Raw genomic sequence first — 15,453 nt, forward strand, 5'->3', positions numbered from 1 at the left:
ACGAGGGAAATGAAAATTAAAGCCACAATGAGATACTGCTATACAACCACTAGAATAGCTTAAGTTAAAAAGACTGACATTTCTGGGACTTCCCTGGTGGTGCAGTGGTTAAGAATCCGCCTGCCAATGCAGGGACATGGGTTTGATCCCTGGTCCAGGAAGATCCCACATGCCATGGAGCAACTAAGCCCATGTGCCACAACTACTGAGCCTGTGAGCCACAACTACTGAGCCTGCACGCCGCTACTGAAGCTCACATGCTCTAGTGCCCACGTGCTGCAACTACTGAAGCCTGTGTGCCTAGAGCCTGTGCTCCACAACAAGAAAAGCCACTGCAATGAGAAGCCTGTACACAACGAAGAGTAGCCCCTGCTTGCCACAACTAGAGAGAGCTCGCTCACAGCAGTGAAGACCCAATACAGCCCGCCGAAAAAGACTGACATTTCTAAGTGTTGGTGATGATGTGGAGCAGCTTAAACTCTCATTCACTGCTGGCAGAAATGCAAGATGCTACAGCTACTTTGGAAAATGTATGGCAGTATCTTATAAAGCTAAATATACCTTCTTATAGTTTGCAGATATTTCACTCTTAGGTATCTACTTAATAGAAATGAAAACAGGCCTGCACATAGAGTTGCAAGCAAATGTTCATACCACCATTATTCACTACAGATTAAAAACTGGATGCTACTTATATGTATATCAACTGGTAAACAGATAAGCAAATTATGGCATATCCATCCTATGGAATACTACTGATCAGTAAAAAGAAGTACACTATTAATATATGCAACAACATGGATGAATCTCAAAAACATGCTTAAAGAAAGAAGTCAAACGCAAAAGACTATATATTGTTCCATTTATATGAAACTCTAGAAAAGATCTTTGTTGCCACAGGTGGCAACTATAAAGATGCACTGTGGAGCTTTCTAGGGCAATGGAAATGTTCTGTAGTTTAAGGTGGAGGTTACCTGACTATATAAAATTACCAAAATACATCAAACTACACACTTAAGATGAATGAATTTTGTTGTATATATTAGCAAGTCAAATTCAGTAGTACATTCACAAAATAAGACATCATAATCAAGTAGTATTTATTCCAGAAAAATATTAGGAATTTTTATTCCTATCATCTGTCATATTCAAAACTAAAGGAAAAAAATGCAGCAAATACAGAGAAAGTATTTGACAAATTCAAGACTCATTCTTAACAGAAACTCATTAACCTGATAAAGGGCACCACGCACTGCAACGAAGAGTAGCCCCCGCTCGCTGCAACTAGAGAAAGCCCACACGCAGCAACGAAGACCCAACACAGCCAAAGAAAAAAAATAAATAAAAGAACATGGATCCCAGCTTCAACTTAAAAAAAAAAATTCACAAACAAGAAAAGCATACTCACATCACTTCTTTTATTCAACATTCTACTGAAGGACTTAACTAATACAATAAGTAAATATGACACAAGAATTAGACAGGAAGAGCTAAAACTCTTATTTGCCAGACACTATTCTACGTGCCAGGTGTTGTTCTAAGAGTTTCATGCTTTTTAATTCCCACAATAGTCCCATGAGATAGGATTATGAAAATAAGGAAAGTTGAGGATAAGCAAGTTACCCAAGGTTATATAGCTAGAAAACAGCAAAATCAGGATCTTAACCCTAACCCTAATCCAAGTAGTACAGCCACAGAATCCATCCTTTTTACTACTATGCTATTCTTCCTTGCATCTGGTTGTCTACTTTGAAAATACAAGACACTCAATAGAAACTATAGAACTAATAAGAGTTCAGGAATGTTGCTGCATAAAAAAAGTAACAAATAAAAACTGATAACAGATAGTGTTCTTATGCCTAACAATTTAAAAATCAAAGAGAAAAAAAAAAGGTCCCATTTCCAATAGAAAAAAAATGGTAAGGTTTTCTAGCATAAACGAAAAATTAAAAAGTAATTTTTTAAAAAATTTATTTATTTATTTATTTATTTATGGCTGTGTTGGGTCTTTGTTTCTGTGTGAGGGCTTTCTCTAGTTGCGGAGCGGGGGCCACTCTTCATCGCGGTACGTGGGCCTCTCACTGTCGCGGCCTCCCTTGTTGCGGAGCACAGGCTCCAGACGTGCAGGCTCAGTAGTTGGGGCTCACGGGCCCAGCTGCTCCATGGCACGTGGGATCCTCCCAGACCCGGGCTCGAACCTGTTTCCCCTGCATTGGCAGGCAGATTCCCAACCACTGCACCACCAGGGAAGCCCAAAAAGTAATTTATTTAATTTAATGAAGTAATTTATTTTTGGCTGTGCCGCGCAGCTCGTGGGATTTTAGTTCCCTGACCAGGGATCGAATCCATGCCCTGGGCAGTAAGAGCATGGAGTCCTAACCACTGGACCACCAGGGAATTCCCAATTAAAAAGTAATTTTGAAAGATATTAAAGAACATCACAATTAAAGAAAAAATACCAAAAAAGGAAGGAATATACCATGTTCACTCATTAGTAGACTGAATAGATGAAAATTCCAAGTCTTTTCAAATTATTTATAAATTCAAGGTAACTCCATCAAAATCCCAGAATATACATATCAAATAAATCTGCAAAATATAGACTATGTTTATAGAAACAAATATTTAGTTAAAATATAAAAACATGGAAAAGAATTTTTAAAAACCCACTGATTTGATATAGTAGTTACCTCTAGGTAGGAAGGAATAGGATCAGGGTGGGTAAATGGGAAACCTTAACTGTATCCACTACTTTTTCTCTAAAAAAGAAAATAAAATATCTGAAGCAAATATGACAATGTTAAGATTTGATAAAGCCTGGTGGCAAGTATAGGGGTGTCCTTTTTATCATGCTCTAATCTGGTTGACATGTTTGAAATACTTCATAAAAATAAAATTACAAAGATTACATCATTCTAAGACATTATAAACCATTTATTTTGAAAGAAGCTATAATTCTATGAACTTGAGAAGAATAGCTCTAGGGCTGTTATTATTATATTATTTGGGGGCTTGGGGATTATGCAATATAGAAAAAAATAGGTATAGTTCATTTTATTCTTGGTGTAGCCTAAATGTATTTAACACTTCTGGGGTGCCTACCAAACTCAAGATACTTTGGTAGGTTATGAAAGAAAGATATAAAAATTGAGTCTCTACTCTCAAAGAGCTCATAATCTAGATGGTGAAATAAATTAACTTTAAAAAATAATGGGCAGGGCTGCCCTGGTGGCGCAGTGGTTGAGAGTCTGCCTGCCAATGCAGGGGACACGGGTTCAAGCCCTGGTCTGGGAAGATCCCAAATGCCACGGAGCAACTAGGCCCGTGAGCCACAATTACTGAGCCTGCGCGTCTGGAGCCTGTGCTCCGCAACAAGAGAGGCCGTGATAGTGAGAGGCCCGCGCACTGCGATGAAGAGTGGCCCCTGCTTGCCGCAACTAGAGAAAGCCCTCACACAGAAACAAAGACCCAACACAGCCATAAATTAAAAAAAATAAATAAATAAATAAAAAATAAAAAAAATAAAATGAAATAATGGGCAGATATTTATGATCCAAGGGTAATGTTCTACCTTTCTGACCCTCTTACTTTTTTCTGTATTATTTTTCCTTTTCCTTTAGGAAATATCTGCATTATATTATTTTGTTCCTCACCATTATGTGTGGTTCACCATAAAATTAACATTAGCATCAACATATTTAAAAATCTAGAGGAAAAGTGTTTCTAACTGTAATTCTTAAAACAGAAATTTCATTTTGGGAGGGAAGTAGGAGTGCATTTTAGTGACATTCACTAAATGCCAGTACCAGTTAAAAACAAAACCAGAAAATTCTGCAATATTTTTTAATCTATGTGAAATAAACTATTAAAGCAACCCAAGCTTTCAGCTTTAAGAACTGTATCCTTATACCCATCTGAATTTACCTCTTGATTAATACATGTTATGCATATATCAGTTTTCATTTGCTTTTAAGCATTTACATAAACTGGATGTCTATTTTTTTTCTTCTCCCAAATTATAAATGTCAAGAACCAGTTATAAAATCACATTGCCATGAAGTTACACAGAAACAACTATAATTAGCTTTAAAATTTTATTGAAATTCAGGTTTAGATTATTTAACAATTTAATATAATATTATATTGTATATTTTCTAACCAGTATTCTCACCTGCTTTACATGATTTCTGAGCACAATTTTTAAGAATTGATATTTTCTGCCTAATTTTCCATGATATGCCAATTATACATTCATTAAAATCTCAGATACTCCCCTAAAATTGTTCTTACCTCAACGTCAGAATTTAAAAATATAAGACCAAATATTGAAAATGTAAGACATTAATATTGTAGCCACTGCAATATAGAAAAGAAAATTTACACAATATTAACTGTTTAAAATTGCTGTTAATATTTATTGTAGTAATGCAATATATGAACGTTTAACATAACAATATGAATTTTTCATTAAAATGTTCAACCATTTCCTACTGAAGCATGTCCAAAGTTATAAAAATCTTCTCTTTTAAAGTAACCTATACTGAATTAGTCCAAAAGTAATTGTGGCACTTTGGATAAGACATTTATTTTATTGCATATTTTAAGTACCTAAGGTATAGCCTGATTAATAGCAGGTACTGGAAAGAATAAAAAGCAACAGTTTCCTTAAGGAGTAAGTCGTTTGGGATCACGGGGAAACATCGAGGTCTGACGAACATTGTGCAAGCCCAAAAACAGCATAGTCACTCGTTCCAACCCTGGAGAAAACAAAATAATCATTAATTCATTTTCTGAAAATCTCCCAGTGTCTTACCTATTGAAAACTACCAAAATAATATCACTGATCAACAAAATGCTTTTCCTTGTTAGGAAGAAATATGACTTCTATTATTTTGAGTTTAAAATGGAATATTTTGGGTCTGATTCAGAAACAGATGATGCTGTATATGGGAAGGACTAAATGAGATATTCTTAAGCTGTATGGATTCTGTGAAATGTGAACTACAAAAATCTATGTAAATATCCAAAATTTATGATCTAAACAAACAAAAACTATTTTATAAGCCTATTATTATGTTTTCAAATGAGACCAGATTTTAATTATGTAGTCCAGGACATCAGTGTAAGATGAGTCATAAACTTGTTCATGGAAATTTGATTTAACGGAAGTTACCAGAAATTTATTATAATTCAATACACATGAAACATGGTGGTTCCTAGCATAAAAAACTCTATAATACATTATTGTACTAAATGTTTTGAATGTAGAAGAGTCTGATTTTGACATATGACTTAAATACTATATTACTGACAAGAATTAAGAACAAGTATCACCTAAGAAACACAGCAAAACTAGCAAAGGAAACTTTTTGTGTGCAATATGATATATCTAGTTCACTGAATTGTAGCAGGCTAATACATCCCACAAAGAAGGCAAGGTCAAAGAATACTTTTATATATCAACAACTTTTTTTTTTTTTAATATCAACAACTTTTAAGTTTAATATATTTAATGTCTAAAAGTAATATAAATAAAATAATATTTTTATTTCTATTCCTTACTAAAAAACATCTGCAGATGTAAATTTGAACCTTGTATTATAGTAACCTAACACTAATCAAAAAAATATCACCATATCCCATCTTCCACTCAAATATTAATTAACAAAAATAGGTAGTATTTTGATAACCATTCAAGTGTCTTTCTTCACAAGCACGACGAAAATTTACATTGTCAGTTACAAAAGTTTGTAAAATATCATGCAAAATGCACATCATTCAATATTCTAAGAGAAAATAGTCATAAGTTTCCCATTGAAATTTAAATTATGTATATATTCAATGTAGCATTGTTTGTAATAACAAAAGGCTTGTAATACCCTATATGTCTATCAATAGGAAGCTGGTTAACAAGATTACCATGTACCCTTTCAATGGATTCTACGTAGTGATTAAAAATGAATGAAAAAGCTCCTTAAGTATTGATAAGGAACAACTTACAAAATATAGTAAGTGAAAAATGCAAGGTATTGAATGGTTTATATAGTATACTACAATTTGTACAAAAAACATTTTAAAAAGTGCATGTAGCTTTGCATATGTAAAGATTATCTTTGCAAAGGCAAAGAAGAAACTAGAAACAATAGTTTTCTGTAGGGAGGTGAATGTACACTCTTCTACATGCGTTGAATTTGAAACTTTTGTAAGTATATTACCTGTTTACCAAAAACCCCAAAACAAACAACAGAAAACTTAAAAGAGTTTTTGATATGGTCATCCAAAAGTTGAGTAAGTTAAATATTTACTCATTTTCAATCACAGAGCAGCATCTTACATATATTCTAGAAGTGGTCCTAAAAGCCAATGAAATGTTACATTTCAACAAAAACATTTAGCAGCAATCTGAACTAACCTGAAGGAGAGCTTTAATCTGGGATAATCTGAATGAACTCATGGATACAGAAAGAAAAGAGGATACTCAAAATCAAATTTTCATTTAGTTGTAACTCACTTAAAAAATTCTTATAATCCAAATTTGTATTACACTTAGCAGTCATGAACTTATTTGTAAGCAATAACAATATACAGAATTTACTTTTTGGAGTCTAATGCTGAAGAAATTTCATTAGAACTGAATGAACACTTTGACAAATGAAATCTGGGTTAGAAATACTGTCATAATATAAAGAAATATTACCAATGCCTCCACCAGCATGAGGAGGGGCTCCAAAGCGGAAGGAATCAACGTATGCCTTAATTTTCTCCAAATCTACAAAACAAACATAAAAAAAACCCCACATTATTTATCATCTTATTTAGCTTAAAAAATTGCAAAAGCAATTACTGTACAATGAAGATTAAAACAAATGACTGTTTCTGAAAAGTCTTTAAAGGGTTTTAAAATTTATTGTTTTCAGAATATACATGGCCCTCAATATATTTAATAAGTTGTTTACCAATTCCGTGATGTAAGGCTCTCTCTGTTAGCAGTTGAGGATCATGTATTCTTTGAGCTCCTGACAGTATTTCTTCTCCTCTCATGAACATATCGTAAGAGTTGGACTGTTTCTGCAGGAAAAACAAACAAAAAAATACCACTCAAGTGGCTATCACCCTATCTCACATATGTGGAAAAACACCCTTTGTTGCATGAAGAGAAAGTCCATTTTTTCCTACAATTAATGATGGAACCTGCTCCAATAAACATGATTTGTTTCTCTAAAACAGGATTAAACTAGTGAGGGTTGAATAATAAGTTCTTCCTTGCCTCTATCAGATTTTATGTTCCCCTTCTCCCACACCTTCCAACAACAAATCAGAACATTATATCTTCTTTTAAGAAGTAGTGCTTGGGCTTCCCTGGTGGCGCAGTGGTTGAGAGTCCGCCTGCCGATGCAGGGGATGCGGGTTCGTGCCCCGGTCCGGGAAGATCCCACGTGCCGCGAAGCGGCTGGGCCCGTGAGCCATGGCCGCTGAACCTGCGCATCCGGAGCCTGTGCTCCGCAAACGCCATTATTTTAAGGAAAGTAAATTGAACTTCAATTTACCATAGCTCAAACTATTCCTTATCAGGTTTTAACTTACTTTCCTTGTCTTTCAATAAACAAATGATTCTCAAAGTGTGATTCCTGGACTGGTAGCTTCAGTATTACCTTATCAGAAAAACCAATTATCAAGCCCCACCCCAGACCAACTAATCAGAAAGTCTGGTGATAGGGCCCACCAATCTGTGGTTTAAAAGCCCTCCAAGTGATTCTGATGCCCACTGAAGTTGGGGAACCAGTGCAGAGGAAAAACAATGAAAAGCCACAAGACATTATTTAGATTAACTACCAGGATAGAATGTGACTTCTTAGTTCAAGGTCAATGATAAAATGATTTAGTAAAATCTTCAAATCTATTAATACTATTTGTTTATATAGTGTTACTTCCTCATATATCTTTAAAAATGACATGAGGAACTTCCCTGGTGGCATAGTGGTTAAGAATATGCCTGCCAATGCAGGGGACATGGGTTTGAGCCCTGGTCCAGGAAGATCCCACATGCCATGAAGCAACTAAGCCTGTGTGCCACAACTACTGAGCACCTGTGCCACAACTACTGAAGCCTGTGCACATAGAGCCCGTGTTCTGCAACAAGAGAAGCCACCACAATGAGAAGCCCACGCACTGCAACAAAGAGTAGCCCCACTCGCTGCAACTAGAGAAAAGCCCGCGCACAGCAAAGAAGACCCAACACAGCCCCCCACAAAAAAAATAATAATAATAAGTTAAAAGAAGAAACACATGAAAATTATTTTAAATACAGGTTCTGGGGACTAATTTGCTAGAATATTCAAATTTCACAGTATCATTTTGACCTGACTGACAGAAACTAGTAGCAACACATATAAAAACGTGTCCATCAAAACTGCAAGTTACTAATGAAAACCATTATTCCCACTGTACAACTTGACACAGTGACAATAAGTGACAATAAAGTTTTCCATATACCCCCAAACAGGTTATTTAAAATCAAATTACTTACAGGATTTCTTGGGTCAGGCATGGTATAGAAAGGTCTTACAGCCAATGGATATTTATCAAGAATATAAAAATCTGTATCATACTATAAAAAGAATAAATATGATTAAAACAGATTTTTAAGAAGTTTAATGCAAGTAAAAAGAAGGCTACCATTTCAATTAACTGTCTTTTTTTATACATAAGTTTTGTTCTTCAAAATTACTGTAATTACACTCTATATACAATAACTATTCTGCTTCTTTCAAGTAATACCTGTATCTTACAGTATTTTGCCATGATGTTATAAATTCTTCCAATATACTTAATTTTTAGGAGTTGTTGACTATTCAATCATAGTTTAAATATGCATTTTTCATTTTTGTTTTTTGGACATGTAATCTCCAATTTCTCCTCCATTGAAAATTATGCTGTGATAAACTTCTTTGATTTTCATTTTTTTGCATTGCAATTCTAGCTCATTTAGTTTTTCAGATGCATTTTATAACCATTTTTGTTAAATTATCCCAAATCTCATTGGGTTTTAAAAAAACTACATTAAATCTATAAATTATTTTGGGAAAAACTGACATCTTTTATTATATTCATCTTAAAAAACCTTGATTATTCCCCCCAATAATTTAAATTTTCACTTAGATATCTTATATTTTAGATACTAATTTGGTAGTTTTTCTCAGATGAAAACTACAATTGAAATAAATAACATTAACATGAAATTATGACACTTTTGTTAGAAAGAAAATGTGACCTACATTTAAAAAGAAACCAGTCACGTTTCAACTGTTCTGATGTTAAACATTTTTCCTAAAACTGGAGCATAGAGAGAATGTCAACAGAGCTGACAAATTAGAAATGGCCCTACTGAAACATCATTTTAAAGGTATAAACTCAGTACTATGCAGTTTCACAAACAGGCTAGTTCCCCAGTCAGTTGAACAGTTTTGAGTGCAACCAGCAGGAGGAGCTCAAGGACTGTTTTTATTCAATTACACAATTTTCTTAATTTCTTTAAAGATCACACTAAGTTTAGCTTTTCTCTTTGGAATTTTAGAAAATGAGATAGGAAAGTAGCTTTCATGTAAGAGGCATAAAGGAAATTCATTCACCTTCTAGTCCCATGAATTAGCAAGGGTAGTCAGGGAAGACCATTTCTAAATAATTTAAAATCATCTTGAGGTCCTCTCTAACTAATCTGACAATCAGACCTAGACATCACTTTTAGAGGTACCTCAGTACAAATTATACAAAAATCAAATACTGAGCTAATCATACCATTTGGGCAAAGCCTGTCTGAATACTTTTTATTTTTCTAAGAATTAAAAAAAATATATTATCCCCCTTGGTTTTTATTTATTCTGGAATATTACCATTCTAGGAAGATTAGCCCCCCTTGCAACTGTTCTCTAGTTCCAGTGTATGTTTCAAATTTATAAAAAGAAATCCAGCAGTACAAGAGTCCTTACCTTTTCCTTTACCAAACGACCCAACAGTTTTTCATTTGGTGTACTGAAAAAGAAACAGGAAATCAGATGTTTGAAGATCAAATAGCAACTTAAAAGAGTTTTAAGTTAATAAGGAACCTCTTCTATTTGAAGTTCTCAAAGGATAAAAAATTTAGCCAAAATACATAGCTGTCTATTCTGCTCCTTTTTAAAGAGGCAACTACTATTGGAAACCACTTCTGAGCGTACCAGCACCTACCTGGTACAGTTAGTAGGTGCTGCTCAATAATATTTAAATAAAAGTATAAATAGAATTTAGCAATTCACTGATTCAGAAATATCATGGATGAAGTAGTTTCCTTCAATCACAGATAATGAAAGTTAACTACACCAACATAGGCTTCTCTTGCCATTAAATGGTTCTACTTCAAAACGGACTCTCCTTTTTTACTCTTTATCAAAGATTTATATAACAAAAATCAGTATTTCCAAGTAAAATGTAGCAGTGTATATATAAACCAATTACATTTCTATAGCCAGGACTTTGCTACTTTAAGTTCTATCCTAGGGGCTTCCCTGATGGCGCAGTGGTTGAGTCTGCCTGCCAATGCAGGGGACGTGGGTTCGTGCCCCGGTCCAGGAAGATCCCACATGCCACGGAGCGGCTAGGCCCGTGAGCCATGGCTGCTGAGCCTGCGCGTCTGGAGCCTGTGCTCCGCAATAGGAGAGGCCACAGCAGTGAGAGGCCCGCGTATGGCAAAAAAAAAAAAAAGTTCTATCCTATTTAAGAAAAATTTCCAAAATACTTACAAAAATATTATCCAACTTAATTATAGAATTTATGCTTTTCCTTAAAATGTCATCTAGCAATGTACAGGATGGTTAAAACAATATATATACATATGTGTACACACACACATATATATTTATGAAACAAATAAAAGTAAATGAAGGGTTTTGGGTGAAATATGTTTGTAAAAAAACCCTAAAAAAATAAAAACCCTCTCTTCCTTCCTATATTGATATGAATTATTGTGTTAGCTTAAATATTTTAACTTAAGAACCCTTGAATAAAACATAAGTAGACAGAAATCTCCAATCTTTATTAAACTATATAATTAATTTCAAAATTATAAATTGTTTGATCTGAATTTAGATAATATAATACAGTTATATCAAAGATCAGTGACTTGTATAACTTTTAGAGATCTTTAAAAGTTTCATACCCTAATCCTGTATGGGGACAGATTTAGGCTGTTGTCTATCCCCTGTAACACCACTGATTTAGAAAGAGAGTTCACATATTAGATGATAAAATCACAGGCAAAAGGCCCTATATTTTCTTTAAAGCATTACAAATATGAAGCAGGGGGGAAAATGCACAAAAATGGTGTTTATAAACAAAAATATCGAAGCTTTGGCAAACCACATTAAACATAACATTTTATTTCAGGTCACACATTGAACAAAACAAGCATCATACTATATACTAAAATTAATAAAATTGAAGTTTATCAACTGGGTGAAAAAAATATCATTCATCAATATATTTATTCTTTTGTATCTTAAATCTAATTACTAAAGTTTTAAAAATCACAAAGACAAACAAACCTTAGATCTTCTTCATCTCCCATTTCAATTCCGGCTTCCCTAAGCATAGCTAATGCTTCACAATACTCTAGTCTTAAAGTTGGCTCCAAAAATTTGAATGGCTCACATGGGAACTGTTTATTCACCGTCTGAATTTCAGTTTGAAACCTATTTGTACAATGATTAAGAGTTAATAAAAATGTGTGAAATAAATGTTTTCCCCACATGAGGTCACTGTGGCAATACGTAAATATAAAAAAAGTTTTTAAGCAATACTGGTGAAATAAGGAACATACAGCTTTTTTTCTTCCACACTCTCCATACACATTTTTTTCTTAAACAAAGAAGCAACATTTTTAACATTTCATTGGAGATATTATATGTGCAGTGATGAGGAAAGGGCAACTTGAACAGGTTCTGGGGTAGAAACATGCCCTTTCCAGCTGAACCTGCTCATTGCCACAGATCTCCTAGCTGTCTGGGGAGCCTGTACTCAAAGCGGCTAGTTGACATGGACCCAAGAGCCTATATACTATTAGTTCCATGGTTCCACTGATAACAATTTTGAATTCAGAGATAACTCAAAAGGAAATGCTTTTAGAGCAAAGCTCCTTCATGTAAAATCAGCCTCAGTATAGAAATTGCCTAAGGGACTCTTTAGGCTCTTCAGTAGTAGAAACAGCAGCTAAGAAAAAGTATCTGGTAGGTATTGAATATCTGTTTATGTCACATAAGATCATTCTTTGAAACAGTGTATGCACCAGAAAAAAACTGTTATCAAGAAATTAAGTTAGGGGCTTCCCTGGTGGTGCAGTGGTTGAGAGTCCGCCTGCTGATGCAGGGGACACGGGTTCGTGCCCCGGTCCGGGAAGATCCCACATGCTGCGGAGCGGCTAGGCCTGTGAGCCATGGCCGCTGAGCCCGCGCGTCTGGAGCTTGTGCTCCGCAGCGGGAGAGGCCACAACAGTGAGAGGCCCGCGTACCGAAAAAAAAAAAAAAAAAAAAAAAAATTAAGTTAAATAAGGAAATTTAAATACTTAAAAAAATATTTAACACCATTTCTCAATCTCATTTGTCATCCCAGTGGCATTAAAGGCTAAAAAACTTTCTTTATAATTCATATCAGCTCACACTGTCAGAAACATGAAATACCCATTTTATGAAGCATTAAAAAAATCTGACTTTTTAATACTTTAATAACCCTTGTTATCATCAAGGAAGACCAAATTAATGAACACTTATCTTCCCCCATTCCCATTACACCATAAGTTTGTTTAGGAGAGTGCCTATTTCTTTCTCATTTTAATAATCACTATAGTATGTTTATTGTCTACCTTCTAAACAGGAGGCACAAGACAAATGTTTACTGCACTAAACTGCTGCTGTGGAAGATGGTAAGATTAAAAAGGTATATTTTTACTAAAGTATTTATGGGTGAAATGATAGCTGAGGTTTGCTTCAAAATAAGAGGGCAGGGCTTCCCTGGCGGTGCAGTGGTTGAGAGTCCTCCTGCCAATGCAGGGGATGCATGCTGCGGAGTGGCTGGGCCTGTGAGCCATGGCCGCTGAGCCTGCGCGTCCAGAGCCTGTGCTCCACAACGGGAGAGACCACAACAGTGGGAGACCCACGTACCGGAAAAAAAAAAAAAAAGAGGGCAGGGGGGAAATGGGTAAAACAAAATTGGCCATGGATTGACAATGGCTGAAATTGGGTGATGAGTATATGGGGTTTCATTAGGCTAGTCTATCTACTTTTGTAAGAGATTTAGAATTTTCCATGATTAAAAGAATTGAAAAAAGTATATTTACATTCTATGAAAACAGTAGAAATAAAAACACTACTACTTCCTGATTAGTCTTAAAGTTTTAATGGAAATAATAAACTTTAGCCATTGATTTATTCAAATCTTGATATAAGTAAGGTTAAGATGATGCTAATAATTAATTTTTAAATTGCTTTGCTTTGGATATTAACCCCTATTCATGTTAATCAATGGTAATACAAAAATATGAATAACAATATTTTAATACATTATTGACCGGAGATGTATTAATATGTCTTTTGTTACCCTAATGTCATTGACCAGAGATGTATCAATACGTTTTTAGAGAGTGATACAATTAACATCACTGTGCGAAGTTGTTGGAGCTTAAAATTGATCAAGGACAGCTTATGATTGTCATTATCATTCACATTTTGCTCCATTAGGTTTTTGTTCCAACCTTGTGTATATTATAAATGCAAGTTTATTACCATAAAAATTTCAAAAATGATGCATCACGAAATTTTGAGTGAAGAATTTTTCAGTGAATTTTATGCAGATACTTTTTCTGATTGTCTAGTGTCTCAGAAGATGACAGTTCTTCAGAATGTAGTTCTGGTGAATATCAGACCAACAAAAAGACAAAAAACCTTAGTGATTGATTCTGATAAGGAAAGTGAAAATGAAACTCAAGGTGCTAGAGAATGCTCCTTTGCTTCTACAGAAGAGTGGATTGTAGACAACATTTCACGGAAATTAGAAGGTTTTACAGATGTGTTAGATGTTACTATTAATGTAGTGAAATAACAATTTGTGGTAACAACTTTTTCAAGCTGGTTGCTTCTCAAACCAACTTGCATCATACACAAATGAAAAATCATATAAAAAGTATGATAAGGCTTTAAAATGGACAGATGTAACCAATAGTGACATGATGAAGTTTCTTGGATTAATAATTTTGATGGGACAAATAAGAAAGTCACACTGGAAAGAATATTGGTTGACTGATCCCTTACTTGAAACACCTATCTTTCCAAAGATTATGACAAGAAGAAGGTTCGAACAAATAATGACATTTCTTCACTTTAACAATAACTTGGAAACTCTACTTCCTGCAGACAGAATTTCAAAAGTTAAAACTTTTTTGGATTATTTTCTACCAAAATTTCAATTGATCTGTATACCCAAACAAGAGCTATCACTTGAGGAGGCAATGATAAAGTGGATAGGATGACTCAGATTCAAAACCTATAATCACGGAAAACTTACAAAATATGGAACTTTGGTCAGGATGGTTAGCAAAGGTGAAACTGGATATATATGCAACCTTGTGATTTACATGGGTGAAGGAAAGAAATTGCAAGAAACTATTATCGGTCCTACAATCACCTTGGTTCATGGCACCATATTTACCAAGACAATTACTAAAACAGTGTGTCCACATCTGAAATATTGTTGAAAAATAAAACCAGAGTTTGTGGGATTATAAGAGAGAATCGTGGTCTACCAAACCAATTAAAGGAGAAATCTAAAAATCTACTGGGGGAGAAACGACCTTCTTACAGATGGGAGAAGTGATTCTTCTTACGGAAAGACAAGAGGCTAGTCCACACGGTGACAACTATTCATGATGCCTCCACAGCATCTACAGGAAAGGAAGACAGGAGGACTGGCCATCAGATAACTAAGCCCACCTGAATATTAGAGTTTAATAAATATATTAAAGGAGTTGATCAATCCAGTCAGTATCTGGCAAACTTTAATATCCTCTGGAAAACTCAAAAATGGTATAAGAAAGTGGGTTTCTATTTGAGTAACTGTGGTTTACTCAATGGATTTAAAATTAATTGTAGCATTAATACACAGAATAAAATGACTAACAAGCAGTTTTTGTTAGCAGTAGCTAGAGAATGGGTAAGTGACCATTCTATTGAATGTAATGGTAGTCCTGCACCTAGTCTTTCTTGTGGCATTTCTAAAAGAGCCCCCACAAAGATCCACCTTGTTGACTATCAGGTAAAAGCACATATTCTAGAGGAAATAATACCCACAGGACTAAAAAAAAAATGCCACCAGGAAGTGTAGAGTCTGCTCTTCCAGGGGAAAGTGCAGTGAAACACAGTATATTTGTAATAG

The 15,453-nt window shown here is 34.7% G+C and overlaps 1 protein-coding gene across 2 annotated transcripts in view; it reads right to left on the minus strand.

Annotated features, from left to right (window-relative positions):
* Positions 1–4,075: 4,075 nt before the first annotated feature.
* The window catches only part of DARS1 (aspartyl-tRNA synthetase 1), a 67,848-nt gene continuing 56,470 nt past the window's right edge, over positions 4,076–15,453 (minus strand). For both annotated transcript variants that reach the window (XM_059053693.2, XM_067025936.1), the window contains exons 11-16: positions 11,577–11,723; positions 9,987–10,029; positions 8,528–8,608; positions 6,957–7,068; positions 6,698–6,769; positions 4,076–4,757 (exon numbers count right to left, since the gene is read on the minus strand). In XM_059053693.2, coding sequence (XP_058909676.1) covers positions 4,666–4,757; positions 6,698–6,769; positions 6,957–7,068; positions 8,528–8,608; positions 9,987–10,029; positions 11,577–11,723 — 547 coding nt within the window. In that variant the 3' untranslated portion in view covers positions 4,076–4,665. The remainder of the gene's footprint in view (positions 4,758–6,697; positions 6,770–6,956; positions 7,069–8,527; positions 8,609–9,986; positions 10,030–11,576; positions 11,724–15,453) is intronic.

The sequence above is a fragment of the Kogia breviceps genome, chromosome 2 (assembly GCF_026419965.1).
Source record: "Kogia breviceps isolate mKogBre1 chromosome 2, mKogBre1 haplotype 1, whole genome shotgun sequence".
NCBI lineage: Eukaryota > Metazoa > Chordata > Mammalia > Artiodactyla > Physeteridae > Kogia > Kogia breviceps.